Source organism: Mobula birostris, chromosome 4, assembly GCF_030028105.1.
Source record: "Mobula birostris isolate sMobBir1 chromosome 4, sMobBir1.hap1, whole genome shotgun sequence".
In the NCBI taxonomy this organism is placed as follows: domain Eukaryota; kingdom Metazoa; phylum Chordata; class Chondrichthyes; order Myliobatiformes; family Myliobatidae; genus Mobula; species Mobula birostris.
This window is the reverse complement of record NC_092373.1, coordinates 849,787-866,505: the sequence shown is the minus strand read 5'-3', so window position 1 is coordinate 866,505 and position 16,719 is coordinate 849,787. Positions and strand designations below refer to the sequence as shown.

Here is a 16,719-nt window from a genome sequence, read left to right as displayed (position 1 = left end):
GTGTTCTCATGTAGGTTCAGTAACATGCTGTTCAAGAAAGCTATTACATTTGGATTCAGTGAGGTCCAACTTGATTCACTCAATCTATGTGCAAGATAAATCCCTGAGATAACTGCTGTTCCATTCTTTCATGCCTTAGAAATTTCTGAGTGTAAGTGCCCTTACAATCATTGTGCCTTTAAAATCTTTGTCTCTCATTGTTTGTTAGTGATTTAGATCGTGGAATTGATGATTTTGTGGCAAAGTTTGTGATAATGCAAAGATAGGTGGAGGGATAGGTAGTGCTGAAGAAGCAACACGTTCCAGCAGGACTTAGACAAATTGGAAAAATAGGCAAAACGCAGATGGAATACAGTGTTGGGAAATGTATGATAATGAATTTTAGTAATAGGAACAATAGTGCAGACTGTTATCTAAATGGGGATGCAATTCAAACATCAGAGGTGCAAAGGGCACCTTACCTCTGAAAGGATGTACCGTCGGCCCTCCATATCCGCAAGTACCGCATGCGCGAATTCAACCAACCGTGAATCGAGAAAACCCGCAAGTGCTCTTCCAGCACTTGTTGTTCGAGCATGTACAGACGCTTTTGTCATTATTCCCTAAACAATCCAGTATAACGACTATTTTACGTAGCATTTACATTGTATTAGATATTATAAGTAATCTAGAGATTATTTAAAGTATACGGGAGGATGTGCGTAGGTTATCGTGGACCGGGATCAAAAAAATCCGGTTCTCTTACTAAGAGAGTTGGAACAGGTACATCCGGTATTATTTAGCGTCAGTTAGTCAAACGTTTGTCTTAGTATATAGTATACATTTTACCTTTCTATGCATATAAAACACTTAAGAAACATATGCTTCAGCACTAGGCTCAGGAACGGAAGTTCCCGAGTTCGATCCAGTGACAGACTGCTCCTGGGCCGTGCCGTTGAAGTGGAGGATCAAAAACCCAAATCCCCAAAACCCAATAATTAAACCACTGCGTTGCTTAGTAATAATTGTGGCTTTCATCAGTGCAGGGCCTTTCTCACTTTATCCTTTAAAATTGTTCCGATCGTTGACCAACTGTAGCCTAAGGCCTTTCCAATGACCGATGGCGTTTCACCTCTTTCAGATCGCTTTACTATTTCCACTTTATTTTCAATCGTGATCGTGATTATTATCGTGAACAGAAATACCGCGGATTCAGAGCTGTGCCGCCAGGTCCTAATGTCCACTGCACTGGGGCAGGTTAAATAAGGTCCAGGGTTCTGCTGGGTCCTAAGGTCCACCGCATCGTGACAGGTTGAATAAGGGATTTGAGCATCCACATCTTTTGGTATCCGCGAGGGGTCCCAGAACCAATCCCTCGTGGATAAGGAGGGCCGACTGTATTGTCCGGGAATGAAGGGGTTAACATATGAGGAGTGTTTGGCACCTTTGAGCCTGTACTTACTGGAATTCAGAAGAATGCATGGGGATTTCATTGAAATTTACTGAATGTTGAAAAGATTAGATAAGGTGGATGTTGAGGGGATGTTTCCTCTGGAGGACACAGAGGGCACAGCCTCTAACATTGAGGGGTGACCTTTTAGAACAGAAGTAAAGAAGAATTTTTTTTTGCCAGAGTGGTGAATCTGTTTAATTCTGTGCCACTTACAAGTCCGTGGGTGTGTTTAAAGTGGATTGGTCGGGGTATTAAGGGATATGGTGAGAGTGCAAGTGTAGGGGTTGAATAGGATACCAGATCAGCCATAACGAAATGGCAGAGCAGACTTGATGGGCTGAATAGCCTAAATCTGCTCCTATGTCTTATGGTCCTATGGAAGTGAAGAAAATGGAGGGTTATAGCTGATCATGGAGAAGGTTGATACAACATGTCCGGTGAAGGCCCCATACTCTGTAGTATATTCTATATTCTATGTCCTGTTTTCACTAGAGTTATCAAGTCATAGAAAAGTACTTCACAGAAAGAAGCCCTTCAGCCCTCTAGTTTGTGCCAAATCGTTTAAGCTGCCTACCCATCAAACTGTACCGGGACCATAAACCTCCTTACTCCCACCATCCAGGGAGTGAGATCGGGCAAGTGACAGAAGTTTGTGTAGGGGAACACTTTGCATCTAGTGATCACCATATCGTTAGTTTCAAAGTAAATGTGCAAAAGGAACAGGTCCGTTCCGTGGTTGAGATTCTAAATTAGAGAAAGGCAAATTTTGATGGCATCAGAAAAAACCTGGCAAGTGTGGATTGGGGCTGGCTGTTTTCTGGCAAAGGTGTACTTGATATGTGGGAGGCCTTCAAAGGGAAATTTTGAGAGTACAAAACTTGTATTTGCCTGTCAGAATAAAAGGTAAAGATAACAATATAACTATATTCTGCCTGGAGGTCGGTCACCAGTGGTGTACCTCAGGGATCTGTTCTGGGACCCCTACTCTTCGTGATTTTTATAAATGACCTGGATGAAGACATGGAGGGATGGGTTAGTAAATTTGCTAAATGACACAATGGTTGGAGCGTTGTGGATAGTGTGGAGGGCTGTCAGAAGTTACAGCGGGACATTGATAGGATGTAAAAATGGGCTGAGAAGTGGCAGGTGGAGTTCAACCCAGATAAGTGTGAGGTGGTTCATTTTGGTAGGTCAAATATGATGACAGAATATGGTATTAATGGTAAGACTCTTGGCAGTGTGGAGGATCAGAGGGATCTTGGGGTCCGAGTCCATAGGATACTCAAGGCTGCTGCACAGGTTGGCTCTGTGGTTAAGAAAGAATACGGTGCATTGGCCTTCATCAATGGTGGGATTGAGTTTAGGAGCTGAGAGGTAATGTTGCAGCTATATAGGACCCTGGTCAGACCCCACTTGGAGTACTGTGCTCAGTTCTGGTCGCCTCACTATAGGAGGGATGTAGAAACCATAGAAAGGGTAAAAAGGAGATTTACAAGGATGCTGCCTGGATTGGGGAGCATCCCTTATGAGGATAGATTGAGTGAACTCAGCCTTTTTTTCTTGGAGCAACGGAGGATGAGAGGTGACCTGATAGAGATGTATAAGATGATGAGAGGCATTGATCGTGTGGATAGTCAGAGGCTTTTTCCCAGGGTGGAAATGGCTGGCATGAGAGGGCACAGTTTTAAGGTGCTTGGAAGTAGGTACAGAGGAGATGTCAGGGGTAAGTTTTTTACGCAGAGTGGTGAGTGCGTGGAATGGGCTGCTGGCAACAGTGGTGGAGGCAGGTACGATAGGGTCTTTAAAGATACTCCTGGATAGGTTCAAAGATTCAAAGGTCCAATTTAATGTCAGAGAAAAGTAAATAATATACATCATGAAATGCTTTTTCTTCGCAAACATCCACGAAAACAGAGAAGTGCCCCAAACAATGATCGACAGTTAAATGTAAGAAAACCCAAAGTTCCCCCAGCATCCCCCTCCCGCAAGGCAACGATCCCAGCTCCCCCCCTCCCACCCCAGCAGCAAATAAAAAATTCACCCGCTACCGAGCACAAGCGTGAGCTCAGCGATAGTAAAGACATAGACTTGCAGTTACCCTAAAGAGTATCGCACTTCATCCGCCATTCGACAAACCACAGGTTCTCTCTCTCCCTGATAAGGGATAGAGAGGTGTCCTCCATTTTCACAGTGAGCGGGAGACAGAACAACAACCCACTGGTTTACAATTTAAAAAGTATGCCTTCTTAACCACACAGTCAACCTGCGCAGCAACTTTGAGTGCCCTATGGACATGGACTACAAATCCCTCTGATCCTCCACACTACCAAGAGTCTTACCATTAATACTATATTCTGCATTCATAGTTGATCAACCAAAACGAACCACCTCATACTTATCTGGGTTGAATACCATCTGCCACTTCTCAGCCCAGTTTTGCATCGTATCGATGTCTCGCTCTAACCTGCAAGCCACAGCCACAGAGCCAGTTCAGAGCTGACGCATCCCAGGGGCTACGGGCCACAATTACAGAATCATTTCAGTGCTGAGCTGAGCAAAGCCTCATGGAGTAGTGAGTTGAACACCAGTTCGTCCCCCACCTTCGGCCTTGTGCATTAATCTTTCAAATCTGGCTTGGTGCTTAAATCGGTTTAACACAGAAAACCTTCAGCACAATACAAGCCCTGCGGCCCACAGGGTTGTGCCGAACATGTCCCTACATTAGAAATTACTAGGGTCACCCACAGTCCTCTTTTTTTCTGAGCTCCATGTACCTATCCAAAAGTCTCTTAAAAGACCCTATTGTATCCGCCTCCACCAGCATTGCCAGCAGCCCATTTCACGCATACAACACTCTCTGCGTAAAAAACTTACCGGACATCTCCTCTGTACCTACTCCCAAACACCTTAAACCTGTGGCCTCTTGTGGCAGCCATTTCAGCCCTGGGAAAAAGCCTCTGACTATCCACATGATCAATGCCTCTCATCATCCTATACACCTCAATCAGGTCACCTCTCATCCTCCGTTGCTCCAAGGAGAAAAGGCCGAGTTCACTCAACCTGTTTTCATAAGGCATGCTCCCCAATCCAGGCAACATCTTTGTACATCTCCTTGGCACCCTCTCTATGGTTTCCATATCCTTCCTGTAATGAGGCAACCAGAACTGAGTGCAGTACCCCAAGTGGAGTGTGACCAGGGTCCTACATAGCTGAAACATTACCTCTCGGCTCCTAAATTCAATTCTATGATTGATGAAGGCCAATACACCGTATGCCTTCTTAACCACAGAGTCAACCTGCGCAGCAGCTTTGAGTGTCCTATGGACTCGGACCCCAAGATTGCTCTGATCCTCCACACTGCCAAGAGTCTTAACATTAATATGATATTCTGCCATCATATTTGACCTACCAAAATGAACCACCTCACGCTTATCTGGGTTGAACTCCATCTGCTGCTTCTCAGCCAGGTTTTGCATTCTATCAATGTCCCGCTGTAACCTCTGACAGCCCTCCACACTATCCACAACACCCCCAACCTTTGTGTCATCAGCAAACTTACTAACCCATCCCTCCACTTCCTCATCCAGGTCATTTATGAAAATCACAAAGAGTAAGGGTCCCAGATCAGATCCCTGAGGCACACCACTGGTCACCGACCTCCATGCAGAATATGACCCATCTACAACCACTCTTTGCCTTCTGTGGGCAAGCCAATTCTGGATCCACAAAGCAATCTCCTCCCTCGCCTCCCACAGTAGCCTGGGGTACATCTCATCTGGTCCCGGTAACTTATCCAACTTGATGTTTTCCAAAAGCTCCAGCACATCCTCTTTCTTAATATCTGCATGCTCAAGCTTTTCAGTCTGCTGCAAGTCATCACTACAATCACCAAAATCCTTTTCCATGGTGAATACTGAAGTAAAGTATTCATTAAGTACCTCTGCTATTTCCTCTGGTTCCATACACACTTCCCACTGTTACAGTTGATAGGTCCTATTCTGTCACGTCTTATCCTCTTGCTCTTCATGTACTTGTAGAATGCCTTGGAGTTTTCCTTAATCCTGCCCGCCTTGGCCTTCTCATGGAGCCTTCTGGCTCTCCTAATTTCCTTCTTTAGCTCCTTCCTGTTAGCCTTATAATCTTCTAGATCTCTAACATTACCTAGCTCTCTGAACTTTTCGTAACCTTTTTTTTTCCTTCTTGACTAGATTTACTACAGCCTTTGTACACCACGGTTCCTGTATCCTACCATAACTTTCCTGTCTCATTGGAATGTACCTATGCAGAACTCCACACAAATATCTCCTGAACATATGCCACATTTCTTCTATACTTTTCCCTGAGAAAATCTGTTTCCTGTTTAAGCTTCCAAGTTCCTGCCTGATAATTCCCCTTACTCCAATTAAACGTTTTTCTAACTTGTCCATTCCTATCTCTCTTCGATGCTATTGTGAAGGAGATAAAATTATCATCGCTATCTCCAAAATGCTCTCCCACTGCGAGATCTGACACCTGACTGGGTTCATTATCATTATCATGAACATTGGTGCATTATCTGCCCTAGGGCTTGGGTCCCACCATTCCGGCACAAAGTTATCTCTAGCAATGACCACCGCAGCTGCACTTGCATTTGTCAGAGTCCAGTTCGCGGAATATTTCAGGATAGCACAAAAATGCCAGGTTGTAGCTATGGTTCTAAAGCACAACTCCCAAAGGGAAATTACAGGCTGCAGATTGCAGTGATCGGTTCATGCGATGTTTTTAAAGCTCAGGGCATCAGGATAATTTATCATCCATGATGAAATTACAGACCGGACTTGATGGGCTAAATTGCATAATTCTGCTCCCCTGTCTTACAGTCTTATGGTTTTATGTAGCTTCTCTCCCGGCTATGTTGAACCCTTTCCGATTTGCTTATCACTGAAATTGATCCACTGACGATACTGTTGCGTCTGCCCTCTACTCTGTTCTGACCAACATGAAAAATGGGGTCTCATATGCCAGGTTGCTGTTTATAGACCTCAGTTTGGTGTTTAACACCATTATACCCCAGAAACGTGGGGAAACTGTCCTTGCTGAGTCTCGATGCCTCCCTGTGTAACTGGATCCTGGAATTCTTAACAGAAAGACAACAATCAATCAATGTGGTCAGCAACTACTCTAGACCCATTACACTGAACATTGACGCTCCCCAGGGCGTCGTGCTCAGCCCACTGCTGCTCACACTGCTGACACATGACTGTTGCAGGATTTAGCTCAAATCGAGTTTGCAGATGATACAACAGTGGTTGGTCTCACCAACAACAATGATGAGTAGAAGTACAGAGAGGAAGTGGAGTGGCTGATGGACTGTTGTGAGAACAACAACATAAGTCTGAATGTGGAGAAGACCAAGAAAGTGACTGTGGTGCAGATGAACCACACCCCGCTGCGCATACGTGGCTCCTCTGTAGGGAGAGTTTTTTTTTTTTTTTAACAAAATTCTTTATTACAAATGTCGGTGCTATACAATATTTACAAAACCAGTGACTAACATATTTACTACACTACAAACAGACAATACATGTTAAACCAATATATTGCCATCCTCATCAATGATGGCATTTACACCCCGCGGAGCCCAACGGTCCCGGAAAGGTAGGGAGAGTTAAGTGCACCAAGTTCCTGGGAGTTCACAGCATGGGTAACCTCACCTGATCCCTCAATATCTCCCCCCCCCCCCCGAATAAGAAGGCGCAGCAATGCCTCCACTTCCTGAGGGGATTGAGGCAAGTGAGGCTCTCCCCCCACCCCCCCAAATCTTTACTGAATTTTACAGGTGCGATATTGAGAGTGTCTTGACAAGCTGCATCCCCATCTTGTATGGGAGCAGCAGAGCATCTGACCGGACGCCCCTTTAAAGGACTATAAGAACTGCCAAGAAGATCAAAGGGGTTTACCAACCATCCACTGGGGACATTTATCAGGAACGTTGCATACACAGGGTCCTTAGTATTATTAGTATTTTGAAACCGATGCACGAAGTTAAGAACGGTCAGGATGGGAAATAGTTTCTTCCCTCAGGCCATTAGGCTTCTAAATCCAGCTGCATTGCATTAGAAGTGTCACTGGATAATTTGTACTGTACCCTGCAATATTTAATTTATGCACTTTACTTTGTTTATCTATGCATAATTCATTTGTAAATTTAATTCTTACTTTTCTAAGTTATTATGTTATATATGTGCATTATGCTTTACACCCTGGTCCGGAGAAACGTCTCGCTTGGTGGTATACATGCATATAGTTAAACTTGACTTATGGTCTTATGGACAAAGGTTGATGTTCCATTCCAGTGTCCTCTATAAGCAAGTTTGTATGTTCCTTCCCATGTGCACTTGGGTTTCCTCTGGGTGCTCTGATTCCCTCCTCCAGAGACATACTGGTTGGTAGGTTAATTGGTCATTATAAATTGTCCTGTAATTAGGTTATGATTAAAGTGGTCAGCATGGCTTGAGGGGTCGGGAAGATCTGTTCTGCTCTGTATCTCTAAGTAAAAATAAAAGTCCAAGAAATGCTACAGCTTCCAGCACTAAATACCACTTTCAGCCAAAAATAAAAAGGAAGCTGAAATGGACAGCATCCTTGAGGAAAGAAAAAGAGGGAATCAGAGGGCTAAAAGAGGTCATTATATGTTCTTGGTGAGAAGGGTCAACAAGAATGCTAAGGCCTTTTATACATACATTATAAATGAGGTTAACTAGTTCGTGAGTAAGACAAAGAGGACACCTTATTCCTGGAGGCAGTGCAGAGGAGGTTCACCAGGTTGATTCCAGGGATGAAGGGGCTAACCTTGAGGAGAGATTGAGCTGCCTGGAACTATACTCTCTGGAGTTCAGAAGAATGAGGGGATCTTATTGAAACATACAAAATTAGATAAGATAGAAGTAGGAAAGTCGTTCCCATTGGTAGGTGAGACTAGAACTAGGAGACATTGCCTCAAGATTCAGGGGAGAAGATTTAGGACGGAGATGAGGAGAAACTGTTTTTCCCAGAGAATGGTGAATCTGTGGAATTCTCTGCCCAGGGAAGCAGTTGAGGCTTCTTCACTAAATATATTTAAGAAACAGTTAGATAGGTTTTTACATAGTAGGGGAATTAAGGCTTATGGAGAAAAGGTAGGTAGATGGAGCCGAGTTTATGGGCAGATCAGCCATGATCTTATTGAATGGTGGGGCAGGCTTGATGGACCGGATGGCCTACTCCTGCTCCTATTTCTTATGTTCTTATGTTCTTGCCTTCTTCCCATAACATTTGATGCCCTGACTAATCAAGAAATTATCAACCTCTGATTTAAATATATCCATTGGCTTGGCCTCTATAGCCATCTGTGGCAATAAATTCCACCGATTCACTACTAAAGAAATTCCTCCTCACCTCTGTTCTAAATGGGTACCCCTCTATTCTGAAGCTGTGCCCATTGGTTCTAGATTTCCCCGCTATAGGAAATATTCTTTCCATATCCATATCACTTGATAGGTTTCGGTGAGATCCCTCCACATTCTTCTGAACTCCAGCGAATAAAGGCTCAAAGCCATCAAACACTCCTTTGTTTTGTTGGTACCTGCAAGACAATAAAGCTCAAGGTTGTACATGGTATACATACTTCGATAATAAAACTGAACTTTGAACATTATGTGAGTACCAATGTACAATATTCATAGTTGTGTTGCACAGAGGTGCTAGAAGCTGATGTCCTCCTGAGAAAATAGAATCATCAATTATCCTCACCATTTCCTCCAGCTCCCATATGATTCAGGGGAGAGCATATATTTTGTATTTCAGAGGGATCTACTCTCTTATCAACTCTCTGACACACACTTCCATTTCTACCACCACCTCCCCTCTCCGCATAACATTTTTATACAAGCACAGAAGATCCAGTCTTTAACCAATTTGATTCACTCCATTTGAAGTGAATAAAGAGAGGAATGGATATAGAAAAGTCTGTGAGGCCAGACATTGTTGTCATAGCACTGTGACCTGCATTGCAAGGCCAATTGCATCCCCAGGCTTCGTTGGCATCTGCCAATATGGAGAATTGCTTAAGTATATCATGTTCAGAAAAAGCAGGACAAATTCTTTCCTGTTGGTTACTGACAAATCAATCCACTCTCAGTTGTCATCCAAGTTATGGAAATGGTCAACAACAGCATTAGTTAATTGGTACTGACCAGTAGTGTGTTCACTGATACCTAGTCTGGGTTTCACTAGGACTTCCTAGCCCCAGACCTCATCATGGTCTTTGTCTAAACATGGATCAGAGGTCTGTTCTAAAGGGATGTCCTTCTATTCTGAGGTTGTGCCTTTTGATCTCTCCCCCAATCTCAGAGGTGAATTGGGGGGGGCTGCTGTTGATATCAAAGCAGTGCTTGACCAGTTGTGACATCAAGGGCTCCTGGTAATACTGAATCAATGGGCATTAAGTTCAAAAAGTTTGAAGTAAATTTATCATCAAAGTACCATTTGTACATATATTTCACCATATACAACTCAGATATGCTTTCTTTTGGGCATTCACAGTAAAAAAACCACACACAAGACGGAAAAGCAACCAATGTGCAAAAACAAAAAAGAAAGAGGAATAAAAATAATAAATAAGCAATAAATATCAACATGAGATGAAGAGTTCTTTAAAGCGAGTCTATAGGTGGGAACGGTTCAGTGATGGAGCAACTGAAGCTGAGGAAAGTTAACCCCTCTGCTTCAAGAGCCTGATGGTTCTGGGATAATAACTGTTCCTGAACCTAGTTGGCACGTGGCCAAGTGGTTAAGGTGTCCGTCTAGTGATTTGAAGGTCGCTAGTTCGATCCTTGGCTGAGGCAGCGTGTGTGTCCTTGCAAGGCACTTAACCACACATTGCTCTGCGACGACACCAGTGCCAAGCTGTATGGGTCCTAATGCCCTTCCCTTGGATGACATCAGTGTCGTGGAGAGGGGAGACTTGCAGCATGGGCAACTACTGGTCTCCCATACAATTTTGCTCAGGCCTGCGCCCTGGAAACCTTCCAAGGTGCAAATCCAAGGTCTCACGAGACTAATGGATGCCTATTTAAGAACCTAGTGGTGTGGCTGGTAATGCTCCTGTACCACCTCCCTGGCAGCAGCGCGAAGAGAGAATGTCCTTGACAGTGGGGATCTTTGATGATGGATCCTTGATGGGGTTCACAGTACAATGCTGAAGTTGTACCTTGCACACAGGAAGATAGTTGTGATTGTCGGGAGTTTCTCAGACCTTTTATCTCCATTTGCTTCATCAGTGACCTTCCTTCCAACGGAAGGTCAGACGTTCTGGGTGTTCTGTCCTCCTGAGCTGTCTGTGTGGAGTTTGCACATTCTGTCTGTGTTTTCTCAGGTAACTTTGGTTTCCTCCCATGTCCCAAATTGTTGGGGGGATGGGAACCAGTATGATAAAGCTGAGGATGAACCAGCAGGTTTACAGGTAGATGATGGATGTAACATGAATGTAAGGAAGGACAAGGCAAGGACTGGGTACAAATGCAGACAGAGCAAAGAGTTAAATTGTACCACAGAGGCAAAATTCAAAAGGGCAAAGAATGCAGGACTGAAGGTTCTGTATTTAAATGCGCGTAGCATTTGGAATAAGGTGAACGAACACATGGTGCAAGTACAGATTGGTTGTTATGACATTGTGGACATCACTGAGTCGTGACTGAAAGAAGGCCATAGTTGGGAGTTCAACATCAAAGGATATACTTTGTATCGAAAGGGCAGGCAGGAAGGCATAGCCAGTGGTGTGGCTCTGTTGGTAAAAGATAGAATTACATCTCTAGAAAGACATGACATAGGGTCGGAGAATGTTGAATCTTTGTGGGTGGAGTTAAGAAACTGCAAGGGTAAAAAAAAAACTTTATGGGAATCATATATAGGCCTCCAAATAGTACCCAAGAAGTGGGGTTGAGATTGCAAAGGGAACTGGAAAAGGCACATAATAAGGGTAATGACACAATTGCAATTGGGGACATCAATATGCAAGGGAATTGGGTAAATCAGGTTGGTGTTGAATTGCAAGAGAGGAAATTTGCTGAATGCCTATGAGATAGCTTTTTAGAGCAGATTGTGCTTGAACCTGTTGTGTAATAACCCCGATTTTATTAGTCAGTTTAATGTAAAGGAACCCTTAGAAGGCAGTGATCATAATATGAATGAATTCATACTGCAGTTTGAGAGGGAGAAGCATAAGTTACATATATAAGTATTGCAATGGAAGAAAGGGAATTACAGAGGCATGAGAGAGGAGTTTGTCCTGGTGGATTGGAGGAGGATACTGGTGGAGGTGATGGCAGAGCAGAGATGGCTGAAGTTTCTGGGAATAGTTCACAAGGTGCACAATAGATACGTCTCACAGAAAAAGAAGTTCTCAAATGGCTGGAGTAGACAACCATGGCAGGACCAAAGGGTTTTGGCTGGAAACGTCAACTGTACTTTTTTTCCATAGATGCTGCTGAGTTCCTTCAGCATTTTGTGTGTGTTGCTTAAAGTGGAGGTTGATAAGGTTCTTGATTAGTCAGGGCATCAAAGTTTACAGGGAGAAGGCAAGAGAGTGGGGTTGAAAGGATAAATAATGAGGCATGATAGAATGGCGAAGCAGCCTTGATGGGCCGAATATCCTAATTCTGCTCCCATGTCTTATGGTCTGAACATAGACAGTGCTTAAATTAAGAGAGTAGCAAAGGGCTGGCTGATTTTCTGGAAGGTGTTTCCCATGTTGCTATAATTCTAAAGCAGTCCAGACCTTGTCTATTTCATTCCAAAGCCTGTGACAGTCACGCTGTAGATAAATTAGTTTATAACATCCCTGGGGAGAGAAGGCAGACCACAGATGGAAGACACTTGGAGAGAGTTGTAAAAGATTTCGTAGTACATACCTTTATTCCTTCTATCAAAGTACATGACAGTATATTCTATCCACTGCTTCTTTTCTCATTCCCCCAATCTGTCTAACTCCTTCTGCAGACAACTTGCTTCCTCAACACTACCTTCCCTTCCACCAGTCTTCATATCGTCTGCAAATCTATCTCCAAGCCATCAATTCCTTCATCCAAATCCTTGATATACAACGTGAAAGGAAGTGGTCCCTGCACCAACTCCAGCAGAACACCACTAGTCAACAGCAGCCAACCAGGGCAGGCCGCCTTTCCTTCCAGTCTTTGCCTTCTGCCAGTCAGCCAATCATCTGTCCATACCAGTATCTTTCCTGTATTACCATAGGCTGTGTAAAGCAATGGAAAATATGACGCAGAAGAGATTCTGCAGATGCTGGAAATCTTGAGAGATACTCACAAAATGCTGGAGGAACTTAGCAAGTCAGGCAGCATCGATGGAAATAAATAAACAATGAGTCCCTCCAGTATTTTGTGATGGAAGGATTACATGTCTTGTGATTGGAGACTGAAAAGGTTTCATGCAGGGGGATAAATTATGGAGAAATGTCACCGGTTACATTTCAATATATCTTTGTCACTATGCAGGCAATCCTTGTCCTGTCATCCAACCACCCCTCAATGGCCAAGTTGAACCTGTCCTGGAGCATTATTCATTCAAAGATCAGGTCCAGATCAGATGCAACGCTGGATTCAAATTTGTGAAGGTATTTTAAAAGTGGTAAAATGGTTTATTATTATTTTTTTATTTTGAGATACAGTGCAGAACAGGCCTTACTGGCACACTGAACCATGCCATCTACAACCCACTGATTTAACCTCAGCCTAATCACAGGACAGTTTACAATGACCAATTAACCTACTAACTCGTATGTGTTCGGACTGTGGGAGGAAGCTGGAGCACTCAGACTAAATCTACACACTCACAGGGAGAACGTACAAACTCCATACAGAGGAAACTGTAAACTCCAGTGCCCTGAGCTGTAATAGCGTCACGACAGTCGCTATGCTACCATGGTGCGTTATTATTGTCATTGGTAAAATCTTGTTATGCATGCCACATCAATGGACAGTCCACATAAGGGGTGCGTAAGAAGAAGGATGAGGATACTATAGAGAGAGTGCAGAGGAGATTTACAAGGATGTTGCCTGATTGGAGGGTGTACCTTATGAGAATAGGTTGAGTGTACTTGGCCTTTTCTCCTTGGAGTGACAGAAGATGAGAGGTGACCCGATAGAGGTGTATAAAATAATGAGAGGCATTGATCGTGTAGATAGTCAGAGGCTTTTTCCCAGGGCTGAATTGGCTAACACAAAAGGGCATAGTTTTAAGGTGCTTGGAAATTGATACAGGGGAGATCCCAGGGGTAAGCTTTTCACACAGAGAGTGGTGTGTGTGTGGAATGCACTACTGGTGGCGGTGATGGAAATGGATACAACAGGGTCTTTTAAGAGCCTCTTAGATAGGTACATGGAGCTTAGGAAAATAGAGGGCTATGTGCTAGGGAAATTCTACGAAGTTTCCAGAGTAAGTTACATGGTCGGCATAATATTGTGGGCCGAAGAGCCTGTAATGTGCTATAAGTTGCTATGTTCCGTTTTCTATGTGCTATGTTCTAATTACTTTTTAATCAGGATGGTGATCGTGATTCTAAAGACAGAGTTTCGTGGCAGCTTCTCAGATTTGAGGAGCAACCAATCAGCAAGAGGGATTCATTAGAAAGGGCCAATAAAAATAATACAAGTGCAAGCAGGGCAGTCATCCTTTGAGTGTGCCAGTCTTTAGATTGGCCTTGGCTCATCAGGCTTGGGCAATATGCGGCTTGGGTGAGGTAAATTGTCTGAGACCATCAGACCATAAGAAACAGGAGCAGAATTAAGCCATTTGACCCATTGAGTCTGCTCTGCCATTCAATCTTGGCTGATCCAATTCTTCCAGTCATCCCCACTCCCCTGCATACCCTTTGATGCCCTGGCTAATCAAGAACCTATCTGTCTTTGCCTCAAATACACACAATGACTTGCCCTCCACAGCCGCTCGTGGCAACAAATTCCACAGATTTACCACTCTCTAACTAAAGTAATTTCTCTGCATCTAAAAGGACGTCCTTCGATCCCCTACCATGGGAAATAACTTTGCTATATCTAATCTGTTCAGGCTTTTCAACATTCGGAATATTTCTATGAGATCCCCCTCATTCTCCTGAACTCCAGGGAATACAGCCCGAGAGCTGCCAGACGTTCCTCATATGGTAATCCTTTCATTCCTGGAATCATTCTCGTGAATCTTCTCTGAACCCTCTTCGATGTCAGTATATCCTTTCTAAAATAAGGAGTCCAAAGCTGCACACAGTACTCCAAGTGTGGTCTCACGAGTGCCTTATAGAGCCTCAACATCACATCCCTGCTCTTATATTCTAGACCTCCAGAAATGAATGCCAACATTGCATTCGCCTTCTTCACAACCGACTCAACCTGGAGGTTACCCTTCAGGGTATCTTGCACAAGGACTCCCAAGTCCCATTGCATCTCTGCATTTTGAATTCTCTCCCCATCCAAATAATAGTCTGTCCATTTATTTCTTCCACCAAAGTGCATGACAGTACACTTTCCAACATTGTATTTCATTTGCCACTTCTTTGCCCATTCCCCTAAACTATCTAAGTTTCTCTGCAGGCTCTCTGTTTCCTCAACACTACCCACTCCTCCACCTATCTTTGTATCCTTGGCAAATTTAGCCATAAATCCATTAATACCATAGTCCAAATCATTGACATACATCATAGAAAGCAGTGATCCCAACACCGACCCTTGTGGAACTTCACTGGTAACTTCCAGCCAGCCAGAATAGGATCCCTTTATTCCCAGTCTCTGTTTTCTGCTGACCAGCCAATGCTCCACCCATGCTCATAACTTCCCTGTAATTCCATCTAATTCTTATCTTGCTAAGCAGCCTCATGTGCGGCACCTTGTCAAAGGCCTTCTGAAGATCCAAGTACATCACGTCTACTGCATCTCCTTTGTCTACCCTGCTTGTAATTTCCTCAATTGTCAGGCAGGACTTTCCTTTCAGGAAACCATGCTGGCTTTGGCCTATCTTGTCATGTGCCTCCAGGTACTCCATAACCTCAGCTCTAACAATCAATTCCAACAACTTCCCAACTACTGATGACAGGCTAACAGGTCTATAGTTTCCTTTCTGCTGCCTCCCACCCTTCTTAAATAGCGGAGTAACATTTGCAATTTTCCAGTCATACAGTACAATGCCAGGATCTATTGATTACTGAAAGATCATTGTTAATGCCTCCGCTATCTCTCCAGCTACTTAATGGCTGATTCTTTTTTATTCCCTCCTCAGCACCACTCCCTGGCCTTCTCTCTGTAACCTTTCATGCTGTAATCAAAAACCTGTCGATCTCTGCCTTAAGTACACCCAATGACCTGGCCTCCACAGCTGCCTGTGGTAATAAATTCCACAAATTCACCACCCTTTGGCTAAAGAAACGTATCCACATGTTGCAATGAATGAGGCGGACCCAAGTGCAGGACACAGGCACGGAATTTGCTTAGGATGCAGACATGAATTGCAAACAGGAGGGAGAGCAAACACAAAATAATCTGCAGATACTGCAGTCAAAGCAACACTCACAACACGCTGGAGGAACTCAGCAGGTCTGGCAGCATCCGTGGAAACGATGGTAGGCAGGAGATGGACAGAATTTATCTTGACTCAGAGCGTAGAGAAAGAAACGGTGGACAAAGCTCTTCTTAGTACAGAGAGACAGAGTTACACAGAAGTAAAACTTTAGATGATTTATCTTGGTGTGGAGAGGCTGGGTTCACAGGTAAACCTCTGAACTGGAATTGAGCTTAGAAAATTGATCTTGACACGAAGAGATGGAGTTTCACAGGTAATTCTCAATACTGGAGCAAGACAGAACATACATTCCTAAGCGGCCGGGAAATGTTAATTACCACACGGCAAAACCAACGATCTGGCAACTAGTGGTTGTAACGCCAGGGTTCTTATGCTGCAGGTCCTGATGGAAACCAGGTGTGCCGTCATCAAAGAGATTTAGGAGCAAATGGGAAATTAACAGTTGGAACCGTGGCACAATCAAAGGAAGTTAGGAGAAAATAGGGAATTAACGATCGGGACCATGACACCACACCTCTGTCTTAAATGGACGCCTCTCTATCCGGAGGCTGTGACCTCTTGTCCTAGATTCCCCCACCTTAGGAAACATCCTTTCCACATCTACTCTGTCTAGGCCTTTCAACATTCAAAAGGTTTCAGTGAGATCCCCACTCATCCTTCTAAATTTCTGTGAGTACAAACCCAGA

The 16,719-nt window shown here is 43.8% G+C and overlaps 1 protein-coding gene across 3 annotated transcripts in view; it reads left to right on the top strand.

Annotated features, from left to right (window-relative positions):
- The window catches only part of masp1 (MBL associated serine protease 1), a 208,818-nt gene that overhangs the window by 96,313 nt on the left and 95,786 nt on the right, over positions 1-16,719 (top strand). For all 3 annotated transcript variants that reach the window (XM_072254845.1, XM_072254843.1, XM_072254846.1), the window contains one exon: positions 12,964-13,082. In XM_072254845.1, the coding sequence (XP_072110946.1) occupies positions 12,964-13,082 (119 nt within the window). The remainder of the gene's footprint in view (positions 1-12,963; positions 13,083-16,719) is intronic.